The sequence below is a fragment of the Diaphorina citri genome, unplaced genomic scaffold, assembly GCF_000475195.1.
Source record: "Diaphorina citri unplaced genomic scaffold, Diaci psyllid genome assembly version 1.1 scaffold847, whole genome shotgun sequence".
In the NCBI taxonomy this organism is placed as follows: Eukaryota; Metazoa; Arthropoda; class Insecta; order Hemiptera; family Psyllidae; genus Diaphorina; species Diaphorina citri.
Window position 1 is genome coordinate 1 of NW_007378279.1, and position 27,606 is coordinate 27,606.

At 36.9% G+C, this 27,606-nt stretch overlaps 1 protein-coding gene across 1 annotated transcript in view; it reads left to right on the top strand.

Annotated features, from left to right (window-relative positions):
* Positions 1–5,578: 5,578 nt before the first annotated feature.
* The window catches only part of LOC103512526, a gene marked incomplete at its 5' end in the record, with an annotated part of 67,374 nt that continues 45,346 nt past the window's right edge, over positions 5,579–27,606 (top strand). The window contains one exon of the mRNA XM_008477291.3: positions 5,579–5,712. Coding sequence (XP_008475513.1) covers positions 5,579–5,712 — 134 coding nt within the window. The remainder of the gene's footprint in view (positions 5,713–27,606) is intronic.

Consider the following 27,606-nt stretch of genomic DNA (forward strand, 5'->3'; position numbering starts at 1 on the left):
CCACACCCTGTATCCTGCTGCAAAGTAGAAAAGTATTAAAAAGCAGAGCATTATTGTATTTAAAACAAAAACAGAATTAACAACAATAATAATATTCATTATCTGTGCTTAATTTATGCATCTGCACTCGCATTAACACGAGTTCATAATGTAACAAGCTGGGTCCGTCCCTCCGGGAACTTTTTAGCCCGTAGTTTATTCGATCGTGGTTAAAGAAAATCAGTACTGTCCACTTCAACTGGGAAGTCCGATGACCTTTGTCAAAAAATCGTCAAAAAATAGCTCGTTGATTAACAAGTAAGCATGTGAATAGTTGATCCCATGGGATTTTTCACGCCGAATCGAATGGTGAAACTTTTAGAACTGTCCGACTTACAGTTAAGTTGCGGTTCCCCTCCATGCGCTTCCATCGGATTTCCCAGTTGACGTGGACTGTACGAGTATGTACCTACCTAATTTATTTAATACTCAGTTTATTGTTATTATTATTGATTTGATTTTTGATTTTGCTTTCATGTAATGATTTAAAATCAAGACTAGAGCCCGTTCTCCCTCTATTCCTTTAAGTCACCCATCCATTTATTGGCCTTGCTCGGTGTAGCTTAACATATGTGACGCTAAAACCGGTCTTAAATGATCGACTGAAGTGTTATCTAAAACTTTCTCGCTTTGAGTCATAGGTCCTCGCGACAAATTTCGAGATCAGAGCTCATTTGTGTGAGAAAATGTGAAAAAAAAAATCCCCCAAAAACCAGTTTTTTGGCTTTATGGTTTTCTGGACAAAATTTGCACCACCACTTTCGTGTTCGTAAAAAAGACCTTTAATTTGATATATAGGTCGACCAGGTCCTTCTATGAGGACAGACAGACTGACAGACAGACACCGAAGCGAATACAATAGCCCGTCCACAATACCTTTTTATTACTATCGTAATACTAAAGGAAGGACGGGCTAAAAACCCAGCCAGCTTGAAGTATGGGCCGAGTATGTTTGCCAAAAGCTAAAATACATAGAAATATAGATTAGCCAGCTTGAAGTATGGGCCGAGTATGTTTGCCTAAAGCTAAAATACATAGAAATATAGATTAGGTACCTATCGAGCTTGCCGGGAGGCGCGCGAACGTCAAGAGTTCGAAGAACCACAAAGGTCATCTCAACTTTTTTTTTTTCCCGAACGATACAAAATGTCCTTGTATTCCTTGTAAGCAAAGTCATTTAAATGAAAGTGATTTTTTTTTCGAACATCATCGACAAGTGGGAACGGCCTTAAAGGTAAAGTTTCGTTTTTATTCACCCCACTGTTTCTAACCACCCCTTAGTACCGTAAATTTCGTGCTTTTCTATTAAAAACAAACTGTTTTATGTTCAAAGAAGAGTAATGTAGGAATTTTATAATTTAGAAGAACTTACTTCGGGAGGGTAGATAGGTACTAGTTAATTGAAACGGATATACCTGGTCAAATTAGACTGATCATATCACTGGCCTGAATCATTTCTTCATGGTTGATATTCTGGCATATAATCTCTCCCTCTACTGAGGGCAGCCAGCCTCGTGTAGTCTAAATTACATATTATATAAGAGACACATATCAGATCAGAAATATTCAATTATTCAAATGATTCCAAATGTTATGACGCTCCTAAACGAAAATAAATCCAGCAAACCACTCTGAAGAAAAAGGAAATAAAAATATTAAACACAAATATATCAGCAATAATGTCACCGAACGATACAAAATGTCCTTGTATTCCTTGTAAGCAAAGTCATTTAAATGAAAGTGATTTTTTTTTCGAACATCATCGACAAGTGGGAACGGCCTTAAAGGTAAAGTTTCGTTTCTATTCACCCCACTGTTTCTAACCACCCCGTAAATTTCGTGCTTTTCTATTAAAAACAAATTAGGAATTTTATAATTTAGAAGAACTTACTTAACGGGAGGGTAGATAGGTACTAGTTAATTGAAAATTGAAACGGATTTACCTGGTCAAATTAGACTGATCATATCACTGGCCTGAATCATTTCTTCATGTTGATATTCTGGCATATAATCTCTCCCTCTACTGAGGGCAGCCAGCCTCGTGTAGTCTAAATTACATACGAGACACATATCAGATCAGAAATATTCAATTATTCAAATGATTCCAAATGTCATGGCGCTCCTAAACGAAAATAAATCCAGCAAACCACTCTGAAGAAAAAGGAAATAAAAATATTAAACACAAATATATCAGCAATAATGTCAAACAGGAAGAAAAGAAGAAGAAGAAGAATGAAGATTTCGTTGCACGACTTTGAACCGATGATGTACCAGCTTGACAAAACACAAATTCAAATTAACCCCTGGCGATGAACATTGACATAATATATGGGTTTGGCTATTTAAAATAGCTGTGGGAGTGGGACTATTTAAAATAGGGATCAGAGTAGCCAAATCCTAACTAGAGTGGCTAGCTGGAGGTTACAAATACCTACAGAGGGTTTATAATGCTTCAAAGGAAAAACACAGGTCCTCATGATGGTTGACTGCGGTTCGGAACGGGCCAAGTAATCTTGGTTAGAGACCAATGACGAACATCAACCTCCCTCGGTATAATTATTTGTAAGCTCAAGCTGCCCGGGGCTTTCCGCCCGGGGTGGTATCCTGAACGGATAAGGTTCGTTCTCGGAACGGCTGGTTTTCTCCTAACCCTGCCCTCTTTCTCTCTTCGATTTCGGGACGTACCTCTAGTTCCCTTTCTCAAACCTTTTTCCCCTTGGAGTTCACATTTTCTGAGTGTTTTAAAATGCAAGCGGGCCGCAGTTTTTTTTTTTTTTTTTTAAGTTTTTCGTCAGCTGTGTTTAATACCTATTCAGTTTATTATCATTCTTGATTCGACTTTACTTTCGTTCTCCCTTTATTCCTGTAAGTCACCCATCCATTTATTGGCTATCAATATATTTATTATTATCACTATCGTAATAATAAAGGAAGGACGGGCTAAAAAGTGACCGTATCCACCTTCAGTTCCTCCTATGACCTACTATCCCCCGAAAAAGTTTCAAGATTCGCTTCTGCTTTCGTTGTTATTCCAGCATTATTGTATTATTTTCCTGCAGGATTGATCTGATGAAAGCTCTCATTTTGCTGAAGGGAGAACGCATTAGAAAAGTATTTTATAAATATTTTGTAATTGCATTGTAATAATTGAGACTCGGGGCTGAAAATGTGTTGTGGGGCAGGGGCCGCATTTGGGGGTTGGGGCCGAGGGGCCTCCTCCCCCCTCGAGCTCAGTTGTTCCCAATGGGTACCTATTTATATAAGTAGGAACAAAAGAAAGGTGACGCTAAAACTGGTCTTAAATGATTGACTGAAGTGTTATCTAAAAACTTTCTCGCTTTGAGTTCATAGGTCCTCGCGACAAATTTCGAGATCAGAGCTCATTTGTGTGAGAAAATGTGAAAAAAAAAATCCCCCAAAAACCAGTTTTTTTTGGCTTTATGGTTTTCTGGACAAAATTTGCACCACCACTTTCGTGTTCGTAAAAAGACCTTTAATTTGATATATAGGTCAACCAGGTCCTTCTATGAGGACAGACAGACACCGAAGCGAATACAATAGCCCGTCCACTATACCTTTTTTTATTACTATCGTAATAATAAAGGAAGGACGGGCTAATTCCTGTATGAAACACAAAACACAGTTGAAAAGAGCTGAAAAGTCCTTAATTCAGCTTCCAGAATGCATCGATAAGTAATACAATACACGATAAATGTACATAACTACATATAGTTTTTCATCAAAGTTCATCTCCATACTCTCCTTCAAAGGTCCAATAATTCTAACAGAAACACACCGCCATCGCCATCACAAGAAATACCTAAACAAACATTAATCACCTCATCAGGCAAAATAGTTATTCTGATACAGAACTCCTGTATGAAACACAGTTGAAAAGAGCTGAAAAGTCCCTAATTCAGCTTTCAGAATGCATCGATAAGTAATACAATACACGATAAATGTACATATAGTTTTTCATCAAAGTTCATCTCCATACTCTCCTTCAAAGGTCCAATAATTCTAACAGAAACACACCGCCATCGCCATCACGATTTGAATAAAATATCAGACAATACAAATATTACAAATAGGTCGCAGAAAAAAAAAGGAAGCGTTTCGGGAAAAAACCATTAACCTCTTGAAAATATAAAGAACGGCAACATTGCTTCCTGCTGAGAAGTCTTTTACGTCAGACAATACAAATATTACAAATAGGTCGCAGAAAAAAAGGAAGCGTTTCGGGAAAAAACCATTAACCTCTTGAAAATATAAAGAACGGCAACATTGCTTCCTGCTGAGAAGTCTTTTACTTCTAAGTGCATTGTATTGTAAGCTTTCACATCTAAGTGTGGATCTCATTATCTCAAATATTGATTCAACTTGATAGCAATAATCAGAGCATTATTAATTATATTATCACTTGAACTTTATTAAAAGTGCTTATCACTTGAACTTACAATGAGGTGCTGAGAGCGGTGGCTGTTGATCACTTTTACAAAATCAACGAACAATACTTCAGCACTTGATACTTTAGAGTTTAGAAGGATACTTGTTACCTAGTCATTATTAATTGTTAGTAGAATTATTATTATTTATTTTTCAATAACGCCTATTCAGTCCTTTATGTGAACCACTTTCTGATCCTTTCTAACAGGACTTTTATAAAGTTCTCAAGTACCTACGTAGGTCATAATGGATGCATACAAGAGGTTTATTGTTCGCAAGGTTGATGATTGTCTCTTTAATTCTGTTGGTCTTGTACCTATGACTTGTATTGAATTAGATTCATTTTGCCTTCCATTCCATAGTGTTTCTCTTTCTCCTCTTCATAGATGACAGATCTTCTGGCAATAGCAGTGTGCTTTGATGACATGTGTGGTGTAAATGTAATATATGATTTCATTTGTGTTGTTTCTATTGTATTAAAAGTTCAAAGCTATTGCTCGTTTGTGTAAATTTGAAAGGTGTTTACATTATTAATAATTATGATTATTATATTTTCCAATATTCAATTCTATGTTCATATTATTATCTCTATCATTCTATCAAAGTTATTACTCTACATAATTTTAATACCCTGGTACCTACCTACTAGCACCCCGGTATTAGTATTACAGCACATCATTTTGTAGATAGGTAGATATTAAATGTAACTTTTATTTTGTCACATGCGCTTCATTTGACAGCAAATGTTTGAAATGAGATTATTGAATTAAATGAAGTTACAGTTTTTTTTCCTCCAATGCTGTTTTTGTAAATAAATAATGCTCAACTCATTTTATGCTGGTATTTATTTTGTCTGTTTTTTTCGTCAATATCTTTTGATTAGACAAGAGAAATATTTTAATATTTTCAGTCAATCTGGGACTTCAAAGTCAAAGGTGCTTTTGATCTATAAAACCAAGGTTATCAATATTGACAATTTTTTTACTTTCTATTACTACAGTATAGCGGAGCTATACTAGTAATGAAAGTATTGCAATCGGTCCAAATTTTCAAAATCGGGACTCTGCTAATCTCGCCCTCCACTTTGTTTCAGATCTACCAGAGAGCGCTCCGGTTATTTCTACCGAGCATGAACGTTATGACCCAGACGACATTCTAAGGGCTAACTGTACCTCCTCTCCCTCCAAACCTGCTGCTACTCTCAGCTTTTTGCTCAACAATATACCGGTAAGTGTTAATTATGCGGCCCATCTCTGTGGTCAACAGCACTGACTCTCAACTCGGAGGTGCTGGGTTCGCATCCCGGCCAGAGCAAAAATTTTCTAAACAAAAATTTCCCTCCTTGGATAGCCATGGATGTAAGAATGTGTCTTGAGCAGGGAAAACGCAGCAGCACGCGATTATCCTGATACCTACCACGCGCAACGTTGCTTAACATCTGTGATTTATACGTATTCTTCTAAACACGAATGTAATCATAATGTTCTGATAAAACATTTATAATAGGCATTTTATCTACATAACATGCATGCAATGTTCCTATCTACCCAACAAACATGTAGGTAAAACAGATTTTAATATTATTTTAATTAAAAAACTAGAAAGTACGAAAAATTAGGGGGAAATTTTAATATTGAATCCCGGCCAGAGCAAAAATTTTCTAAACAAACATTTCCCTCCTTGGATAGCCATGGATGTAAAAGAATGTGTCTTGAGCAGGGAAAACGCATCAGCAGCACGCGATTATCCTGATACCTATCACGAGCAACGTTGCTTAACATTTGTGATTCATTGGGTGTAGGTAATATTCAACGTACTATCTCCACTAACGCTAGCTAGACAACAACTAACCTATTTATACGTATTCTTCTAAACACGAATGTAATCATAATGTTCTGATAAAAAATATTATAATAGGCATTTTATCTACATAACATGCATACAATGTTCCTATCTTCCCAACAAACATGTAGGTAAAACAGATTTTAATATTATTTTAATTAAAAAACTAGAAAGTACGAAAAATTAGGGGGAAATTTTAATATCTCCCTCCTCTTCCAAATATAAATAGGTATCTAATATGTATATACGTGTACATAGGTAGGTTATATTATATAGGTAGGTACCCAATGTAAAATATGTACCTACATGGGTTTTATATCTACCCATCAGCAGAATTAACAAGCTGGGCCCGTCCCTCCGGGAATTTTTTAGCCCGTAGTTTATTCGATCGTGATTAGAGAAAATCAGTACCTATGTACCTAGCTAATATGTTTAATATTCAGTTTACTATTATTATTCTTGATTTGATTTTTTGATTTTACTTTCGTGTAATGATTTGAGAAAATGTGAAAAAATCCCCCAAAAACCAGTTTTTTTGGTTTTTTGGCTTTAGGGTTCTCCAAACAAAATTTGCACCACCACTTTCGTGTTCCTGGTAAAAAGACCTTTAATTTGATATATAGGTCGACCAGGCCTGGATAAGTCCTTCTATAGGGACAGACAGACTCACACAGACGACAGACAGACACTCCGATCTCTGCTTTACTACAAAGAATTAATGATTTGATTTGATATTCTCTCTCTTTTTCTCTCTCCCTCGCTCCCTCTCTCAGAGCTCAAGGTCAAATAATAGGGATGAAAGGAGAGAGAGAGAGAGAGAGAGAGAGAGAGAGAGAGAGAGAGAGAGAGAGAGAGAGAGAGAGAGAGAGAGAGAAGTATTGAGATAAAAAAGCAAAGTTCAATAATTTGACTTTATTGAGATAAAGTGGTTTGAACTAATCTAGAGAGAGAGAGCGAGAGAGAGAGAAAGAGAGAGACCGTGGTTGGGGGCACTTAACTTGAGATAGAGGGGAGAGTTTAGGGGGGGGGGGATTGTAAGCTATAGTAAGTATAGGTTACACAATAAGTATGAAAGAGGATGGAGGAGTTAAGGAGGGATGGGGGAGGTCAATAAAAGAACGTTAAAATTTATTGTTCAAATAATTATCAGTGAGAGAGTGAGAGTGAGAGGGCGTGAGGGAGAAGAGGAGAGGAGGGGATTTTGATATGTGAGGGAAATTTCGATATGAAAGCACTTATATTGGACCGATATATTTATATTAAGGCCTGGGGAATCTCGCCCCCAAGGTTTCTTTCCCAACACGACCTTCCAGCACTAATTTCGGGAAATCTAACAGTTATCACAAGATAATATTATTTTTCATATTTGTTGCTGAACAACGTTATTCTATGAATTTTATAAAATTCGAGGACTTTTAAATCGAAAAATAAATAGGTACTCGTACATGAAATATGCTGACAGAGAAAGAAAATAGGCCATTTTCTGAACTAACAAGCTGGGCCCGTCCCTCCGGGAATTTTTTAGCCCGTAGTTTATTCGATCGTGGTTAAAGAAAATCAGTATATCTACCTATGTATATACCTACCTAATTTGTTTAACATTCAGTTTATTATGATTATTGATTATTTGATTTTACTTTCATGTAATGATGTTATCTAAAACTTTCTCGCTTTGAGTTCATATAGGTCGTCGCGACAAATTTCAAAATCAGAGCTCATTTGTGTGAAAAAAATCCCCCAAAAATCTTTTTTTTTTTTTACTTTCTATTACCCTTTTCTGGGCACACTTTTAGAACTGTCCGACTTACAGTTGAGAAGTTTAATGTAATAGAAAGTCGTGTGATGTTCACACCAGATTTTTTTTTTCGCTTTTTGGTTTTTTCTGGGCAAAATTTGCACCACCACTTTTGTGTTCCTGGTAAAAAGACCTTTAATTTGATATATAGGTCGACCAGGTTTGGATAAGTCCTTCTATGTCCATTCTATATTGTCTTCCTTTTTAAATTGAACTTCCCTCTCCTCCCTCTTCCAGTTTTCTGGCAGAGGCTACCCACAGTCTGCAGAGCTGACCACTTGACCAGCAACATTATTTGTAGCTGCATTCTGATAACATTTTGTTTATCAAGCATCAAGCAAAATAATGGTTTTGAAAACAGCCAATCGGACTGCTTGTTCTGGGAATTCAACTTGAGTCTGTTTTGTACCTGATGGTTTCGGTCATTAAATAAATACGTAGGTAGGTACTTAGGTACTATTATTTTTTAATCCTGCTGTTTCTGAAAAATAAATTAATAAATAAATACCTAAGCACTTTTTATTTCAATACAAAAGCCACCACACCCTGTATCCTGCTGCAAAGTAGAAAAGTATTAAAAAGCAGAGCATTATTGTATTTAAAACAAAAACAGAATTAACAACAACACCGAAGCTAATACAATAGTCCGTCCCTGCTATGGTTTTATCGTCCCGAAATTGAAGAGAGAAGGAAGACAGGATAGGAGAAAGAATTCGTGTAAATGAAAATAATAATAAGATCTACCCATGATTATGAACCCAAATATTTATCACCCACTCCCATCAGCTGGAAGATCATTAGTCACATTTGTGGATTAATTAGGTATCTTGAAATAATGATGATACGACTTGATAGAAACTAGGTAGCTTATCATAAATAGGTAAATATCAAGCTGATAATCCTACAAGCTAGCTGAGTAATGATGTGCTTACACTTCTTATATTGTAAATATACTTTCTTCCCTCCTTTCCTACATATCTACCTACCTAGATACCTGCTTACATACACCTATGTTCCTATACTTACATACGAGTATACGTATGGGTCTATTTACTCTTCGTGTATTAATTTGGCATAATAATAAATTACATCATATGAAACTAATTAAGGTGAAATGATGACAGGTTCCTTCTCTGGTGTAGATCCCCTGTCTACACTTCCCTCTACCTTGTCTACACTTCCCCCTACCTTGTCTACAGCCACCTTCCTGTATATATCCACTCCTGGTTCTGTTTTCTTATTAACACCTTCACAGGAAAGAATATGTCAGAATGTGACATGCGAATGTTCTATGTTGAGGCGTTTCACACACTCGTTGTGTTTTACTCTGTTATACATTGTTCAAAACACTAATAATTTCATGGTGTTTCAGTATGTTTCACTGTGTTTCATAGTGTTTCTTTTGGCGGAATTCTATTGTTGCGCCGCATTTGAGAATTCACACGTGTGTGAAATTTGGCAAGTACCTACTCGTGAGTAGGAACACTGAAAAACAGTCTCGAAATTCAAGGGAATTAATTATGCACCCAGGTTCAAGGTGTACGTATGGGTACCTACTCGTGAGTAGGAACACTGAAAAACAGTCTCGAAATTCAAGGGAATTAATTATGCACCCAGGTTCAAGGTGTACGTATGGTTTTGGTTTATCATCAGGGAAAAGGAATTCTGGAAATGTCTAAACGAGGAATAGAGGCATTTCCTGGGATTGCATTTGAGGCGGAATTGACTTTACTGAAGAAGGGAAGAAAGACGGAAAAAGAAGAAGAGGAGAAGGAAGAAGAAGAGGAGGGGGAAGAAGAAAGACGGAGAAGAAGGAGGAGGAGGAGGAGGAGGAGGAGGAAGAAGAGGTGGAGAAGAGGAATGAGCATTGAGCAAACGAAGAAATGCTTTCAGTTATTATTGAGTTAAATAATGTCAAGTTTTATTGCCATGCCACTCGCCCGGAATGGCGCAAATATGGTGGATTTTCTTTCGTTTGGAAAACGGAAAGGAAATCGGAATAATTCACAAATAATATTGAAAATACATAAAACTATCTTCATACCAGAAGGTGGAGAAAGCCAAGTTGCCACCAAGGAGGTGGAGAAAGCCAACAATAAACGAAACGCGAACACATAAAGGAAAAGCATGTACACATCATGGATTTTGAGAAAGTATTGGAAAAAATTGTGACGCTTAGGTAAAGTTGAAGCTAAACTGAATAAGAGGGAATTTATCTGTCAAAGCCATGCATGCGAAGCATAACATGAGAATATTTGTTCACTTGGAGGAGGAGGTTGCGGAGATATTTCACAAACAAATAATAAAATATCCTATATTATGTAAACTCCATAGATAAATATTAAGATAGGATGGCAAGGGGGGATGAAGGCTTAGAGAAATCCTATGCTACACAGGGCAGCTTAGACCAGATTTTCCTTGGTAAACAGTTAATAAGATTTCTTCCAAGGATAAAACATACTCCTGACGTCCTGACCGGATTGTGTAGTTTTGTTTACATTTTATTCATGTTCAAGGTTTTCAGTTTCATTCATAAGTTTCTTACCTATATAGGTACCTATGTATATCGTGACCGCACAAGCTAATCGCCTAGCCTCCTCAATCAGCCCGAAGTATAGTTGATTTTCCGATGTTTTCAGTCAAAAATAACAGTTATTTTAATCAAAGTACCTACCTACTTGAATTAAGTATAGTATTCTACTAATTGTGTAGTTTTGTTTACATTTTATTTATGTTCAAGGTTTTCAGTTTCATTCATAAGTTTCTTACCTATATACCTACCTATGTATATCGTGACCGCACAAGCTAATCGCCTAGCCTCCTCAATCAGCCCGAAGTGTAGTTGATTTTCCGATGTTTTCAGTCAAAAATAACAGTTATTTTAATCAAAGTACCTACCTACTTGAATTAAGTATAGTATTCTACTATGTCAAACTTGTCACAACAAATCAAACATAAGCTTTTATAGGTAGGTAGATATATGGGTAGATACATCCTAGGTAGGAGAATGAGAAGAGAATTGGGTTTTTTCATATCCTAGGGAGCTAGGTAGTAGGTATTATATTATAAGAGTAAGTGTGTGTAGGTAGTAAGTAGGGTGTCTGATTGGGGTACGTATGAAATTGATAACGACCAAATCTCCTCCAAAATAATTCACCCTTGATTGTGGAAGTGTCAGTTTAGGTCAGATATTAAAATGAAGAAATGATTAGGCCAGTCATATGATCAGTCAACTTTCATCAATTCTCAAGTGAAGATTTTCACATTTCAATTTATTCATCCCGTTTCACGGCAATCACAAAACTATTGCGAGAAAAACAAGAAAGTTACAAAGATTGTTAACTACAGGCCGCTGCATTCGCCATCCATGGGTAACAACACGTGTTACATAGTAGATGAGTTTGTCCACTACACACAAGATGACTATGAAATTGAATACATAGATGAAATGGGTTATGTGTACGTCAGATGCCCCCAGTGCCTCGAGTGGTGTGTAGGCTGTGATAGATGCATGGAATTGACTTGGGCCTTATCTGAGCAATTCTTTGCCCTGCAAGATTTTGCACTGGATGTCCGAAGGTCCATGCTACAAAATGATTACGTTGAAGAGAGCTGGGATTGACGGAGGAATGAATGCGAACGGCCAAGAAAAGATGACTTGAGGTTGTATTTTAAAATTTGTCAACTGAAGATTTTCATATATTAGGTATATTATTTTAAAAGTTGAAGCAGATTTTAATTTTATTGTTACCAGATAATTACACGTAATTTTATTACGTTATACCTATGCACTGAGTTGAAGCAAATTGTCTGACTTGTGTTAATTTGCGCCCCTCCCCCTTGAACAAGTGCCTGATTTTCTTCATAGTCTAAAAAAAACTATTAGAACTTATCCCAGAATAATACCTTTAAATTTACCAGCAGTTCAGTACTAAAATTGAGATGTGTTGGGCATAGATATTGTAGGAGGAAGTTACACACAATGTTATTCTGGACCATACACGAAGTAAATTACTTGCTTACTTAAAGCGGACACTAATTAGACGAAAGTCTAAAGTCCCCTTTAAAATAAAGTTTTTCTAATAAGCCCTTAATACGTTGTACTTTGTAGCTAAAAAGCTGTATTATAACATCTTACTTGTTTAGTAGTTTTATTTTCTTTTTTCTTTCCCTCAAAAAAAAAAAAAAAAAAAAAAAAAAAAAAAGGCCTTGATGTAAAAATATTGCTCTACCTACTCTACCATATTAGGGGAAGGGGGAGATCCTTCCAATACCCCCTTATTATTGGGAGTATTTTGACTTCTTTGTTTGTGTATTATTACGATCTCAATCATGTTTGTGGTATTGGTTTGGTATACCACGACTCACTAGATATATCTACAGGGTGTTACAAACATCTTAAACGTTACATTTATGTAGTAACATCCTGTAATGGCTTTTGACCATTTTCATTTCTTTGGCCCTTGCGAGATATACCTATAGCTACAAGCTCTCAGGAAGTCAGGACCATTTCTACAAAGTTTCACATACATACGAGTATTTCACATAACAAACTATGGATGTGTGTAAAATTGCTGTACCCATTACCTAATGATCTGATGCTACCTTCGCAATTTGCTAACATTGCATATAGTGCTACATTTGCAGGAAACTTTAATAATTATCACCTTTTTTTTATCGAACCCAAATCTCGCTTATTATTAGGGCAGTCATACCTGTGGAGATGCTGCTACAAAATTTCATAGCTTGACATTGTTGAGAACAAAATTAAAAGTTGACAAAACAAAAGTCCGGAAAAGAGTAATAAAATGTTCACAAAAATAATAAAATTAATGAATAAAAAAATAAAAACTCCTTCCGACTCTACCTCCCTATTTTCGGGTACAACCCCGTAAAGAAGAAATTTAGGGAGGGTAGGGGTATCGTTAATATTTCCGAATCTTGGGAGTGAAATTAGAGGATTTTTTGTCTGAATATGAATTTTATTCTAATTAGGACACAGGGAATTTTATCTTGAATTTAGCAGGAGAAGTGAATATAGGTACAGGGTGTTTATCAGCACAATTAACTCTCCAGAATAAGTAAATTTTTACAGGATGATTGGTAGCTAGGTAGGGAATCTTCTTTAGAGATTATGTTAATTGATAAAATTTGTATAATTTTCTGAGTGCTTTCAAGTCGATGAAGTCTTTGAACTAGTGTGTATCCCAGCAAAACATGATGTCTATTTGACGTCAACAAAATATTTGCGAAATACAAAGTGGGAATTCGCTTTCAGAAAGAGCCCATCGGTTTCGAGTTAAAATTTCATTTTGAGACCCCATTTATTAGTCCTGAGGAAAACTCTAGCTATTTAAGAATAAAGATTGATAGAGTCGAGTCATTTTAAGTCTACTTGCAGCTTCCTATCTTCCCGAGAAGATAAAGAAGAAGTAGAAGAAGGAAAAGCAGAGATAGAGAAGGTTCCGCAGACTGGATGAATAACTATGAACATCAGTGTTCTGAGAGGGGGAAAAATACAGAAATTAGTATTCAAACAAACAAGGTAAATAAATAAAAGTTAGGAAGTGGCAAGAAATGAGGAAGACTGAGAGGAGAAGGAATAGGGAAATGAAGGAAACACAGAGGAATAAGGAGAAGGAAGACAAGAGAGGAACAGATGATGTACGGAGAGGGAAAGTATATAAGGGAAAAGGAGTAGAAAAATCTGGTGTGAACATCAGACGACTTTCCTTATCCTATTGAATGATGCTTATTTGAGTGTTCTTTTACCCTAACTTTTACAATATAGGAGAAGGAAGACAAGGGAGGAACAGATGATGTAGGGAAAGGGAAAGTATATAAGGGAGAAGGAGTAGAAAAAAGTGGATATAGGAGAAGAATAAGGAGTCTGGGTGCAGAAGTACCAGGAAGACGCACGTAGGAAACGCGAAATGGGTGCACTCATTCCCCATGGGGAGGAGTAAGATGCGGTAGAAAACGGTCGAAATCTGTCCAAAAGCGGTCAAAATACGGCCAAGCGCAGCAACCATCTTAACAAAAGTTTCGTGTCGCATCCTTGTCACATTTGACATCTACATACCAAATTTCAAGTCTTTAGCTCTTACCATTCTCGAGATATTTTGTTTACAGACAGACACACACACGGACCAATGGCTGAAACTTTGGATTTAGGGTGTGTTTATGAACAGGGCTGAGATGAGCTCGGACGACGTGAGATAGCTGTCCCGGCGGCAATTTTTAAAATTCATTTTATATTTATTTTTGTTTGCTTTGTAATTTGCTTGTTTTTAATAGCTAATATAAATGAAAAGTATAATATAAACGTGCAAACTAAAGATAAAAAGTAAAAAATGAATTCAGATTGTACAAGTTGCAGAAAAAAAAATCAAAAATTCAAATTTCCCGCCAACTTTACACGCAAAAAGGCATAAACACAGCCTGATACTCTGCCCTGCTAAAAAAGAGGGCAGTAAGTCCAAAATTTGACATTTTGAGTTATATATCTATACCCACGTATTTTTATGCGTAGAATTCAAAAAACGCATCAAAAACAGTCTACGAAAAAAAACAACGAAGATACAAGGAGCACAGACAAGGAAGAAGGCAGTATATCCCAAAATTATCTCTGCCATGCTAAAGAGCAAAGCAGTAAGCGCCAGACATTAAGAGACATTAAGAGAGAAAGCAGTATATCCATGGATATACTGCCTTCTTATTTACTATGAAGTTTTCTATGGGTAGGTCCTGGGGGCCCCGCGCCTTTGAAACTGCCCCGGGCCCCGCGGGGGGCTAATCCGGCCCTGCCGGTAATCCTACCCCAAACCTTAATAGCAACCCCACCCCATACCTTACTGGCAACCCCACCCCATACCTTACTGGCAACCCCATTCCGACCTTGCGAGCAAGCCGACAACCCATATCGCCGGAGTTTTAACCTTCCATATCAACCTTAACTTCCTTCCTATTCCTTTCCGTCATGCTTCCTATACTACCTAATTCCTCTTTCCTATAATTACTCTTCATCTATTTCTCCCCCTTTCTTCCTCTTCTTTTTCTTCTTCTTCGTCTCCTCCTTCTCCTACTCCCTTTCCCTTTGTCCCTTCCTCTCATCATCTAATTCCTCTTTCCTATAAATTATTATACAGGCATCTTCTTGGTCTCCTTCTCTTCCTTGTGCTCCTCTTTCTCTACATCTCCTCTTCCTCTTCTTCTTCCTTTTCTTCGTCTCCTCCTTCAAACTCTACTCTCTCTCCTCCAAGTTAATTCCTCTTTCCTTCTCCTATAAACTCTACTGCTACCTCATCTTTCTCTCCTCTTCTTCGTCCTCTCTTGTTCCTTCCTTTTCCCACACCTCCTTTGCTTCCTGGAATAATTATTTTTTCTACTTCTTCATTTATCATCTTGCTGCTAATCCCTCCGTGGGAGAAGGAAGACAAGGGAGGAACAGATGATGTAGGGAGAGGGAAAGTATATAAGGGAGAAGGAGTAGAAAAAAGTGGATATAGGAGAAGAATAAGCAGTAGGGAAGTCTGGGTGCAGAAGTACCAGGAAGACGCACGTAGGAAACGCGAAATGGGTGCACTCATTCCCCATGGGGAGGAGTAAGATGCGGTATTCACAAAATTAATTAATGGTCCCTTCCCATTAACTTAATTTTTATTGATAGCATAACTTGATGTGCTTTTCACTATTTAGTAGGGACAGGGAAACAATCTAGAAAGTGAACACCGACTAATACTTTCCGTGTTTTGTTTATGTTTCAGTTGGGGAAGACGAGGCGGACGTGGCAACTCTTGCGTCGTATGCACACTTTCTCAGTCCAAGGAGCGAAGAAAAAACCGTGAACCCTTCAAGAGACCAAGTTTTGAATTCATTGTTGCTGTCGGCCCTTCCTGGAGGCAAGTCCAACAATATGACCTCGTCATAAGCAAAACCGTGAGCTATACATTTGATAAGTTTTTACCTGCACTTGTTGTTCTCTATAAAATTTTGTGGGTGTTTGACTTACCATATGCTAAGGAAAGTCTTCCAGTCTGGATGGTTATACAAAGAGCATTTTTTGAAATGACGTCAAGCTATGACATTGTAGGAACACCTGTGTAAGAGCTGCTTAACGAATTGGGGTACTCTAGTCAATAACATTGCATAATATTGAACTTTTTTCAATAGTTCCTCCTCAAATGGAAAATTGTGTTAGATGTGGCATTGCAATCTCAAATCTAAAACAAATTAGATCTCACTACAATTTTCATCAGCACAGAGAAGATGTCTTTTGTCCAGTGGCTGATTGTGGTGCTTGTTATAGTGTTTTCAATTCATTTAGACGACACTATATGAAACATCACAATTCTAACACTGATTCTTCTTCAGTTATTAATTTGAGTACCAATAACAGTATTTGAGTACCAATAACGGTAGTGATACGGATGACACTGTTGTCTTTAAAGCCATTCAATTAAAACCCATTGCATTTGATGAACACATCTTTGCATATCATGTACAAGACATCAGCTCATCAATGAAACAATTTTTTATTGACCTGAACAATTTTTTAAATATTTACCTAATACTAAATAATTACCTACCTACCTAAAAAATCTAAAAAATCTCAAAATGCAATCTTCGTTTGTTTGTAATTGTACTCCAATGAATAATGATATTAACTTCCCAGAATTTTTTGTTGTGTAAACGAAAACCAATTTCCCCTTAATAGGCTTAAAGCTTATAAATAATGAGATTATTAAAGGGAAATAGGTTCAGCATACTTTTATAGAAGGCTCTCTTTCTTCACTGCGTGGTTGTTCTTCATTTCATACGGATATTTAAATTTCCCCTTTACTTAATAAGGCTCATATGTATACAGCATGGCTCAGAAGTCCTAGTCAGACCCCTTGTAACTTTTGAACGGCTTGAAATATTGAAGTTCTGTTTTGTTTTAAAGATAGAAAAGGGCCCATGGCAAATTCGATGGTGATATCAAAATCCCGGTTCGAACCCCGGAAGTGGCACTTTTGGTATAAAAGTAATCATTTCTCGCGAATTTAAAATGAGAATCCCTATTTTTTATTTCACTTTCGAATTCTACGTCGAATTTCACATAATCTATTGCTATTATTGGTAAGTGGTAAGTACGGGGGGCGAGATTTTTTTCATCCTGAACAAGGGATGTGATATATCAAATTTAATTCCATATCCTCTTCTTACTCACGCACTCTTCATCAATACAGAAATAATACTACACTCTACACTACAACACCTACGTACCTTGGTTAGTAAATAGAAGGGCGTTTGTTAAATCCTGCTTTCCACCAAACCCTGAATAAATTTCTTTTTACACTAATAATGCCACCATTGGTCACTACTCTATTTGAAACGTATCTCTTCATCGGAACGAGGAATTACCACCAAGTCCCTCATCTCTCCCTCTCAAATCTAGAGGAAGTACCAACATCCTCATCTATCCCTCACAATTCTTCCCTGATGAATATCTTACACGCAACTCTACACCCTCGCACCTCGCAACGTGTTATAAATCATTTCAGGAGTAATTATTTCAAGATAACTCAGCTCAGTAATTAATTCTTATCAGATAACATCTTCATCATGCACAATCTTTAACACCTCTATACCTATATACTTCAAGCTACGAGTACATGAACCTCTAACATGTGAGAATATCGTGTGAAACTTGTTAGTTTGTCAGCCACCTTGTCAGTTGTTTGTTGGTGATTTGGTGTTTTGATAAGTTGTTCATTCATTATTTAGATGATTTACAAACTTACTTGTTGCATTCCATCCATTTCGTTATTTTTTACAAAATCCAAGGGGAGAAAACAAGAGATGCCTTTTATACCTACCTAGATACAAGGAACAACAGAGTTGAGTGGAGGAGGATAGTTGAGGAGGCCAAGGCCCACCCCAGGCTATAGTGCCATTTGGTATGGTATGGTACTTTTTATACAGTTACTTCTAGCAACTCTTTTACAATCGAAATTTCGCACGAGGCTGAGTGCACCGCGTTTTCCAAGTGTTATGAAGTACAGACTCACAGAGCCGGAAAACTTGGACTTTGCTTTGGGAGGAAATATAGATTTGAGAGGAAAATCGAACGCAAGTCATCATGTCTGCCTTCAAAACTAGAGTTGAATACGTCTACAAGACCAATAACTTCGACCGTTCGACGTCAAACACCAGTCAAACTTTTACTTTTTCGAAAACTAATGACCTGAATTCATTCAGAATATTTGAAACTTGGACACCCCGACCTTATTAGTAACTAGCACCCACCCGAAAACACCCACCCCATAACTTACCATTCCGACCTTATTAGCAACTAGCACCCGCCCGAAAACACCCACCCCACAACTTACCATTCCGACCTTATTAGTAACTAGCACCCGCCCGAAAACACCCACCCCATAACTTACCATTCCGACCTTATTAGCAACTAGCACCCGCCCGAAAACACCCACCCCATAACTTACCATTCCGACCTTATATATTAGCAATTCGGCAACCCCATTCTGTACTTCACAACCCGGTAATCAGGGCCGGATTACCCATAAGGCAGAATGGCAGACTGCCACGGGCCCCGCGCTTTTGGAGGCCCCACGATTTGAGGACTTACACTAGATATTATGGGTTCTTTCTAAAAAAAAAAAAAAAAAAAAAAAAAAAAAAATGTTTCATGATCTTCCTCCTCTCTCTTTCCTCTCTATTACTGTATTTACTGTCTATTTTCTATTTTCTTCTTCAAATCTCTCTTTATTCTCTCTCACTCTCTTTTTTTCTTTGCCTTTTGCCTTCTCTCTCTCTGTATTTCAAGATTTTCATCCGATTTCTTTATCTTGCTTTTCTTCTTTAGTTTTCTATCTCCTCCCTTTCATTTTCACCTTCTCTCTCTCTCTCTCTCTCTCTCTCTTTGTCTATCCTTCGGAAAATATTATACATACATAACTCAAAATAAATAAATAAGTAGAATCGGTAAATAAATCCTCTCTCTCTCTTTCTCTCCAGTTCAGATTTCACTTTCCTACTGTATAATTTATTCTTATATCCTATAATATTTTTTCTTCTTCACTGAAAAAAACTACTTTAAATAAAACTACCTATAGCTCTCTCCTTTTTCCCTCTTTCTCTCGCTTGTGAACTTTGCTCGGGTATAATAGCTATTCTTGGAAAATTAAATAATTTATGTCAACTTCCCGTAAAATGGTGTTCAAGCAATTGAAACATACCTGGAGTATCCATGTACCAGTGTACCAGACCCTAGAAGGACGTGATGGAAGGAAAATGAGGTGAAGCATACCTGGAGTATCAAAGTATCAGACCCTAGAAGGACGTGATGGAAGGAAAATGAGGTGAAGCATACCTGGAGTATCAAAGTGTCAGACCCTAGAAGGACGTGATGGAAGGAAAATGAGGTGAAGCATACGCATACCTGGAGTATCAAAGTGCCAGACCCTAGAAGGACGTGATAGAAGGAAGGGTAATATTATTCACGAGACGATACCACATAAACACAGAGATGATTCTGAGGAACTTCTAAAGGAATATTTTATCTCCATTCCTCTTTCCTATATAATTACTCTTCATCTATTTCTCCCTTTCTTCTTCTTCGTCTCCTTCTTCTCCTACTCCCTTTGTCCCTTCCTCTCATCATCTAATTCCTCTTTCCTATAAATTATTATACAGGCATCTTCTTATTCTCCTTCTCTTCCTTGTGCTCCTCTTTCTCTACATCTCCTCTTCCTCTTCTTCTTCCTTTTCTTCGTCTCCTCCTTCAAACTCTACTCTCTCCCTCCTCCAAGTTAATTCCTCTTTCCTTCTCCTATAAACTCTACTGCTACCTCATCTTTCTCTCCCTCTTCTTCGTCCTCTCTTTTTCCTTCCTTTTCCCACACCTCCTTTGCTTCCTGGAATAATTATTTTTTCTACTTCTTCATTTATCATCTTGCTGCTAATCCCTCCGTTCTTTCTTTTTCGCCATGATGTTTGTTGATAACTCTGTGGATTAGGTTTGTGAACTTTTACTTTACCTCTTCCTCTGCTCCTAATAAGAATGTTACTCCGTAGTCGTGTGGGGGTATTACTGATGTTTCTCTGTAGTCATGCAGTTTATTTATGTTATCCTCAAGCTTCAAGACTATGTATAAAACATGGCAATATGATTAAGGATTTTGGCATCATCAGAATTAGTTATGTATCTACTCACTATGTTATTTGCACGTGAAATAGGAGATTACCTGCAAGGTTGGGTGTGAATGTGAATTCAGATAGGTCCCTTGTAGGTATAGGTAAATTTGATGATAGTATTATTTTATAGGCTTATCTCGACATCTCGTACCTCTTCCTCTGCTCCTAATAAGTATGTTACTCCATAGTCGTGTGGGGGTATTACTGATGTTTTTCTGTAGTCATGCAGTTTATTTATGTTATCTTCAAGCTTCAAGACTATGTATAAAACATGGCAATATGATTAAGGAATTTGGCATCATCAGAATTAGTTATGTATCTACTCACTATGTTATTTGCACGTGAAATAAGAGATTACCTGCAAGGTTTGGTGTGAATGTGAATTCAGATAGGTCCCTTGTAGGTATAGGTAAATTTGATGATAGTATTATTTTATAGGCTTATCTCGACATCTCGTCTTAGGTTGATAATTAAAAGTGACACTCATGTTCTCAGTACCTTAATCTTAAGGTGAAAGGATTAAGCTCAACAATTAATAGGTAGAGGAAAAGAAAAGACACCTTGGTAATATTGGTGAATGCAATGGAAAACATTTATCATGATAAAGGCCACTAGGTACCTAATAGCAAAACATACAGTAGGTAAAATGTAAGCACCAATTGATAATATTGTGGGCCCCCTATTACAGGGCCCTGGTAGGTTGGGTCCGTAACTACAAGTAATAGAATGACTAGATCGCTGTAAATCGGAAACAATATTTATAGGTTCTTAATCTTAAGGTGAAAGGATTAAGCTCAACAATAGGTAGAGGATAAGAAAAGACACCTTGGTAATATTGGTGAATGCAATGGAAAGTATTTAACGTGATAAAGGCCACTAGGTACCTAATAGCAAAACATACAGTAGGTAAAATGTAAGGACCCAGAACAAAACAAATTTATCGTAGGTTAGGTATTATCCTAACTAATGCAGACCTAAAACCTATAACAAACATGACAAGACGCAAGATAACATCCGAAGTGATAACTTGTCTAGCAAATCATAGAAGGGTGCTAATCAATGAAAAATATCTATCATGATAAAGGCCACTAGGTACCTAATAGCAAAACATACAGTAGGTAAAATGTAAGTACCCAGAACAAAACAAATTTATCGTAATAGGTTAGGTATTATCCTAACTAACACAGACCTAAAACCTATAACGAACATGACAAGACGCAAGATAACATCCGAAGTGATAACTTGTCTAGCAAATCATAGAAGGGTGCTAATTTGACGATATTTTCAAAACCTCAGCACCACCCCGGATACCCCTAAAATAGTGGGGTGACACTAAAACAAGGGTGAAATCTGGATAAAAAAAAGAGAAGAGGATTCCAATAATAGATCAAAGTGTTGACAGCTGGCTGACACATAAATTAGGATTTTTTGAAGAAAAAAAAAGGCCTTAATGTAAAAATATTGCGCTACCCTATCAGGGGAAGGGGGAGATCCTTCCAATACCCCCTTATTATTGGGAGTATTTTGACTTCTTTGTTTGTGTATTATTATGATCTCAATCATGTTTGTGGTATTGGTTTGGTATACCACGACTCACTAGATATATCTACAGGGTGTTACAAACATCTTTAGTAACATCCTGGAATGGCTTTTGGCCATTTTCATTTCTTTGGCCCTTGCGAGATATACCTATAGCTACAAGCTCTCAGGAAGTCAGGATCATTTCTACAAAGTTTCACATACATACGAGTATTTCACATAACAAACTATGGATGTGTGTAAAATTGCTGTACCCATTACCTAATGATCTGATGATACCTTCGAAATTTGCTAACACTGCATAGTGCTACATTTGCAGAAAACTTTAATAATTATCACCTTTTTTTTATCGAACCCAAATCCCGCTTATTATTAGGGCAGTCATACCTGTGGAGATGCTGCTACAAAATTTCATAGCTTGACATTGTTGAGAACAAAATTAAAAGTTGACAAAACAAAAGTCCGGAAAAGAGTAATAAAATGTTCACAAAAATAATAAAATTAATGAATAAAAAAATAAAAACTCCTTCCGACTCTACCTCCCTATTTTCGGGTACAACCCCGTAAAGAAGAAATTTAGGGAGGGTAGGGGTATCGTTAATATTTCCGAATCTTGGGAGTGAAATTAGAGGATTTTTTGTCTGAATATGAATTTTATTCTAATTAGGACACAGGGAATTTTATCTTGAACTTAGCAGGAGAAGTGAATATAGGTACAGGGTGTTTATCAGCACAATGAACTCTCCAGAATAAGTAAATTTTTACAGGATGATTGGTGACTAGGTAGGGAATCTTCTTTAGAGAATATGTTAATTGATAAAATTTGTATAATTTTCTGAGTGCTTTGAAGTCTATGAAGTCTTTGAACTAGTGTGTATCCCAGCAAAACATGATGTCTATTTGACGTCAACAAAATATTTGCGAAATACAAAGTGGGAATTCGCTTTCAGGAAGAGCCCACCGGTTTCAAGTTAAAATTTTATTTTGAGACCCCATTATTGGTCCTGAGGAAAACTCTAGCTATTTAAAAATAAAGATTGATAGAGTCGAGTCATTTTAAGTCTACTTGCAGCTTCCTATCTTCCCGAGAAGATAAAGAAGAAGTAGAAGGAGGAAAACTGTTCGGTATTGAATTATTGAATAGCTAATAATATTTTGTCCCATATCTCTCCCCCCAAGGGAATAAACAAAAGGGAAAAAATGTCTGTCGATATTGACTTAATATTATTCAGAGTGGTGACTTGATTTACTTCCTTTAAGTAAATTTATGAAGTTGCCAAGGTCCCATTTAATATTATACTTATCAATCTTATCATCAATCTGGACTGGATGGAGATTTTGAAAGGAACACTACTTAATGGTTAATGGTGATGGGATGATGACATATTTTTAACTGAAATTATAACGAGGATTTCAGGAAATTCTTCTGAGTGATAATAATGCCGCAGTTAGAAAAATTATTTCTTTAGGTGACCTAGGTCATGCATAGGTGATTTCACAAGTTAGATCTTGGTAAAAACCACAAAGAGTGCCGCAGTTAGAAAAATTATTTCTTTAGGTGACCTAGGTCATGCATAGGTGATTTCACAAGTTAGATCTTGGTAAAAACCACAAAGAGTAAGGACCTCGCATTATATCTGGAAGTTGAAAGTGATTGAACACCCCTAATTCTGAAAGCTCAAATGTCCTTCGCAGCAAGGAAATGCACCACAAAGAAGATCTCTTGAAAATGGAATTGGTAGAAGTAAAAAGTCATATCAATGAAGATTTTCTAAGGTGTCTGGAACAACAATTTTATTGAAATAATCGTACCTACCATGTAAAAGAGTACACCGTGCTTCCATTATTTTAGAAAACAATGTCGTACTTTTTCTACGAAATTTAATTTTGAGAAGTCAAAATGCTAATACATAACACCCGGTCTAGACTAGGAGTATCACAGAAGTTAAAATCATTATCACAAATTTATCGTAGGTAGGTATTATCTTAACTAATACAGACCTAAAACCTATAACAAACATGACAAGACGCAAGATAACATCCGAAGTGATAACTTGTCTAGCAAATCATAGAAGGGTGCTAATTTGACGATATTTTCAAAACCTCAGCACCACCCCGGATACCTACCCCTAAAATAGTGGGGTGACACTAAAACAAGGGTGAAATCTGGATAAAAAAAGAGAAGAGAATTCCAATAATAGATCAAAGTGTTGACAGCTGGCTGACACATAAATTAGGATTTTTTGAATAAAAAAAAAAAAAAAAAAAAAAAAAAAGGCCTTGATGTAAAAACAAAGGGCATAGGGGAAGGGGGAGATCCTTCCAATACCCCCTTATTATTGGGAGTATTTTGACTTCTTTGTTTGTGTATTATTACGATCTCAATCATGTTTGTGGTATTGGTTTGGTATACCACGACTCACTAGATATATCTACAGGGTGTTACAAACATCTTAAACGTTACATTTATGTAGTAACATCCTGTAATGGCTTTTGACCATTTTCATTTCTTTGGCCCTTGCGAGATATACCTATAGCTACAAGCTCTCAGGAAGTCAGGACCATTTCTACAAAGTTTCACATACATACGAGTATTTCACATAACAAACTATGGATGTGTGTAAAATTGCTGTACCCATTACCTAATGATCTGATGCTACCTTCGCAATTTGCTAACATTGCATATAGTGCTACATTTGCAGGAAACTTTAATAATTATCACCTTTTTTTTATCGAACCCAAATCTCGCTTATTATTAGGGCAGTCATACCTGTGGAGATGCTGCTACAAAATTTCATAGCTTGACATTGTTGAGAACAAAATTAAAAGTTGACAAAACAAAAGTCCGGAAAAGAGTAATAAAATGTTCACAAAAATAATAAAATTAATGAATAAAAAAATAAAAACTCCTTCCGACTCTACCTCCCTATTTTCGGGTACAACCCCGTAAAGAAGAAATTTAGGGAGGGTAGGGGTATCGTTAATATTTCCGAATCTTGGGAGTGAAATTAGAGGATTTTTTGTCTGAATATGAATTTTATTCTAATTAGGACACAGGGAATTTTATCTTGAATTTAGCAGGAGAAGTGAATATAGGTACAGGGTGTTTATCAGCACAATTAACTCTCCAGAATAAGTAAATTTTTACAGGATGATTGGTAGCTAGGTAGGGAATCTTCTTTAGAGATTATGTTAATTGATAAAATTTGTATAATTTTCTGAGTGCTTTGAAGTCTATGAAGTCTTTGAACTAGTGTGTATCCCAGCAAAACATGATGTCTATTTGACGTCAACAAAATATTTGCGAAATACAAAGTGGGAATTCGCTTTCAGAAAGAGCCCATCGGTTTCGAGTTAAAATTTCATTTTGAGACCCCATTTATTAGTCCTGAGGAAAACTCTAGCTATTTAAGAATAAAGATTGATAGAGTCGAGTCATTTTAAGTCTACTTGCAGCTTCCTATCTTCCCGAGAAGATAAAGAAGAAGTAGAAGAAGGAAAAGCAGAGATAGAGAAGGTTCCGCAGACTGGATGAATAACTATGAACATCAGTGTTCTGAGAGGGGGAAAAATACAGAAATTAGTATTCAAACAAACAAGGTAAATAAATAAAAGTTAGGAAGTGGCAAGAAATGAGGAAGACTGAGAGAGGAGAAGGAATAGGGAAATGAAGGAAACACAGAGGAATAGGGAGAAGGAAGACAAGGGAGGAACAGATGATGTAGGGAGAGGGAAAGTATATAAGGGAGAAGGAGTAGAAAAAAGTGGATATAGGAGAAGAATAAGCAGTAGGGAAGTCTGGGTGCAGAAGTACCAGGAAGACGCACGTAGGAAACGCGAAATGGGTGCACTCATTCCCCATGGGGAGGAGTAAGATGCGGTAGACAAAGTCAAGACATCCCTAGCTCGGGTATAATAGCTATTCTTGGAAAATTAAATAATTTATGTCAACTTCCCGTAAAATGGTGTTCAAGCAATTGAAACATACCTGGAGTATCCATGTACCAGTGTACCAGACCCTAGAAGGACGTGAGGAAAATGAGGTGAAGCATACCTGCAGTATCAAAGTGCCAGACCTAGAAGGACGTGATAGAAAGAAAATGAAGTGGAGCATACCTGGAGTATCAAAGTGCCAGACCCTAGAAGGACGTGATGGAAGGAAAATGAGGTGAAGCATACCTGGAGTATCAAAGTGTCCGACCCTAGAAGGACGTGATGGAAGGAAAATGAGGTGAAGCATACCTGCATACCTGGAGTATCAAAGTGCCAGACCCTAGAAGGAAGGGTAATATTATTCACGAGACGATACCACATAAACACAGAGATGATTCTGAGGAACTTCTAAAGGAATATTTTATCTCCAAACCCCCCTGGCCCCCTCTCTACCCTTCTTCTGCCTTCTCCTTCCCTCCTTTCTCATCCTTGGACTTTTCTTCTTCTTCCTCTTCCTCCTCCTCGCTCTCTTCTTTCTTCTTCTCGTCTTCCTCTTTCTCCTCCTTCTTCTCATCTTCTTCCTTCTTTTCCTCCTTCTTCTTCATCATCCTCGCTGTCTTCCTCACTCTATTCTTTCTTCCCTTCCTCCTCGCCATCTTCTCCTCCTCCTCCTCCTCCTCCTCCTCCTCCTCGAGAGAGAGAGAGAGAGAGAGAGAGAGAGAGAGAGAGAGAGAGAGAGAGAGAGAGAGACAGTTCCTTCTCTTCCAGAATATTTTCTAGAAATAAAACACCAAATTGTCATAAAAATTTATGAACGTGAACACTGATGGCAGAGTAAACATAACAGAGATGAGTACTGAGTAGATAACCCTGCAGTAGTTATGCTATGCCACTCTATCTTCCTAATCTATGACTTTGCTATCCAGTATCGCTTTCAGTCTATAGGATAGGAAACGTGCGACCAATCAGATTACCGGGATGGGATTTGAAATCGGGGTCAATGACCTCGTTATTTGATGTTGAAGTCCTAAAAGGATTTCGACATAAATAATTCACCAGGCGATGAGAGGTTGATAGCAATTACCTACTCCATATCAACAGTAGATATATTGGTTTTGGGGGAGGGGAACAAAAGAACACATTTGATGTTGAAGTCCTAAAAGGATTTTGACATAAATAGTTCACCAGGCGATGAGAGGTTGATAGCAATTACCTACTCCATATCAACAGTAGATATATTGGTTTTGGGGGAGGGGAACAAAAGAACATCAGTCGATATTGACTTAATATTATTCAGAGTGGTGACTTGATTTACTTCCTTTAAGTAAATTAATGAAGTTGGCAAGGTCCCATTTAATATTATACTTATCAATCTTATCATCAATCTGGATGGAGATTTTGAAAGGAACACTACTTAATGGTGATGGGATGATGACATATTTTTAACTGAAATTATTACGAGGATTTCAGGAAATTCTTCTGAGTGATAAAAATGCCGCAGTTAGAAAAATTATTTCTTTAGGTGACCTAGGTCATGCATAGGTGATTTCACAAGTTAAAAACCACAAAGAAGATCTCTTGAAAATGGAATTGGTAGAAGTAAAAAGTCATATCAATGAAGATTTTCTAAGGTGTCTGGAACAACAATTTTATTGAAATAATCGTACCGTGTAAAAGAGTAAACCGTGCTTCCATTATTTTAGAAAACAATGTCGTACTTTTTCTACGAAATTTAATTTTGAGAAGTCAAAATGCTAATACATAACACCCTTGATATGATTGTGGCATGAAGGAGTAAAAGGTGAACAACGGGA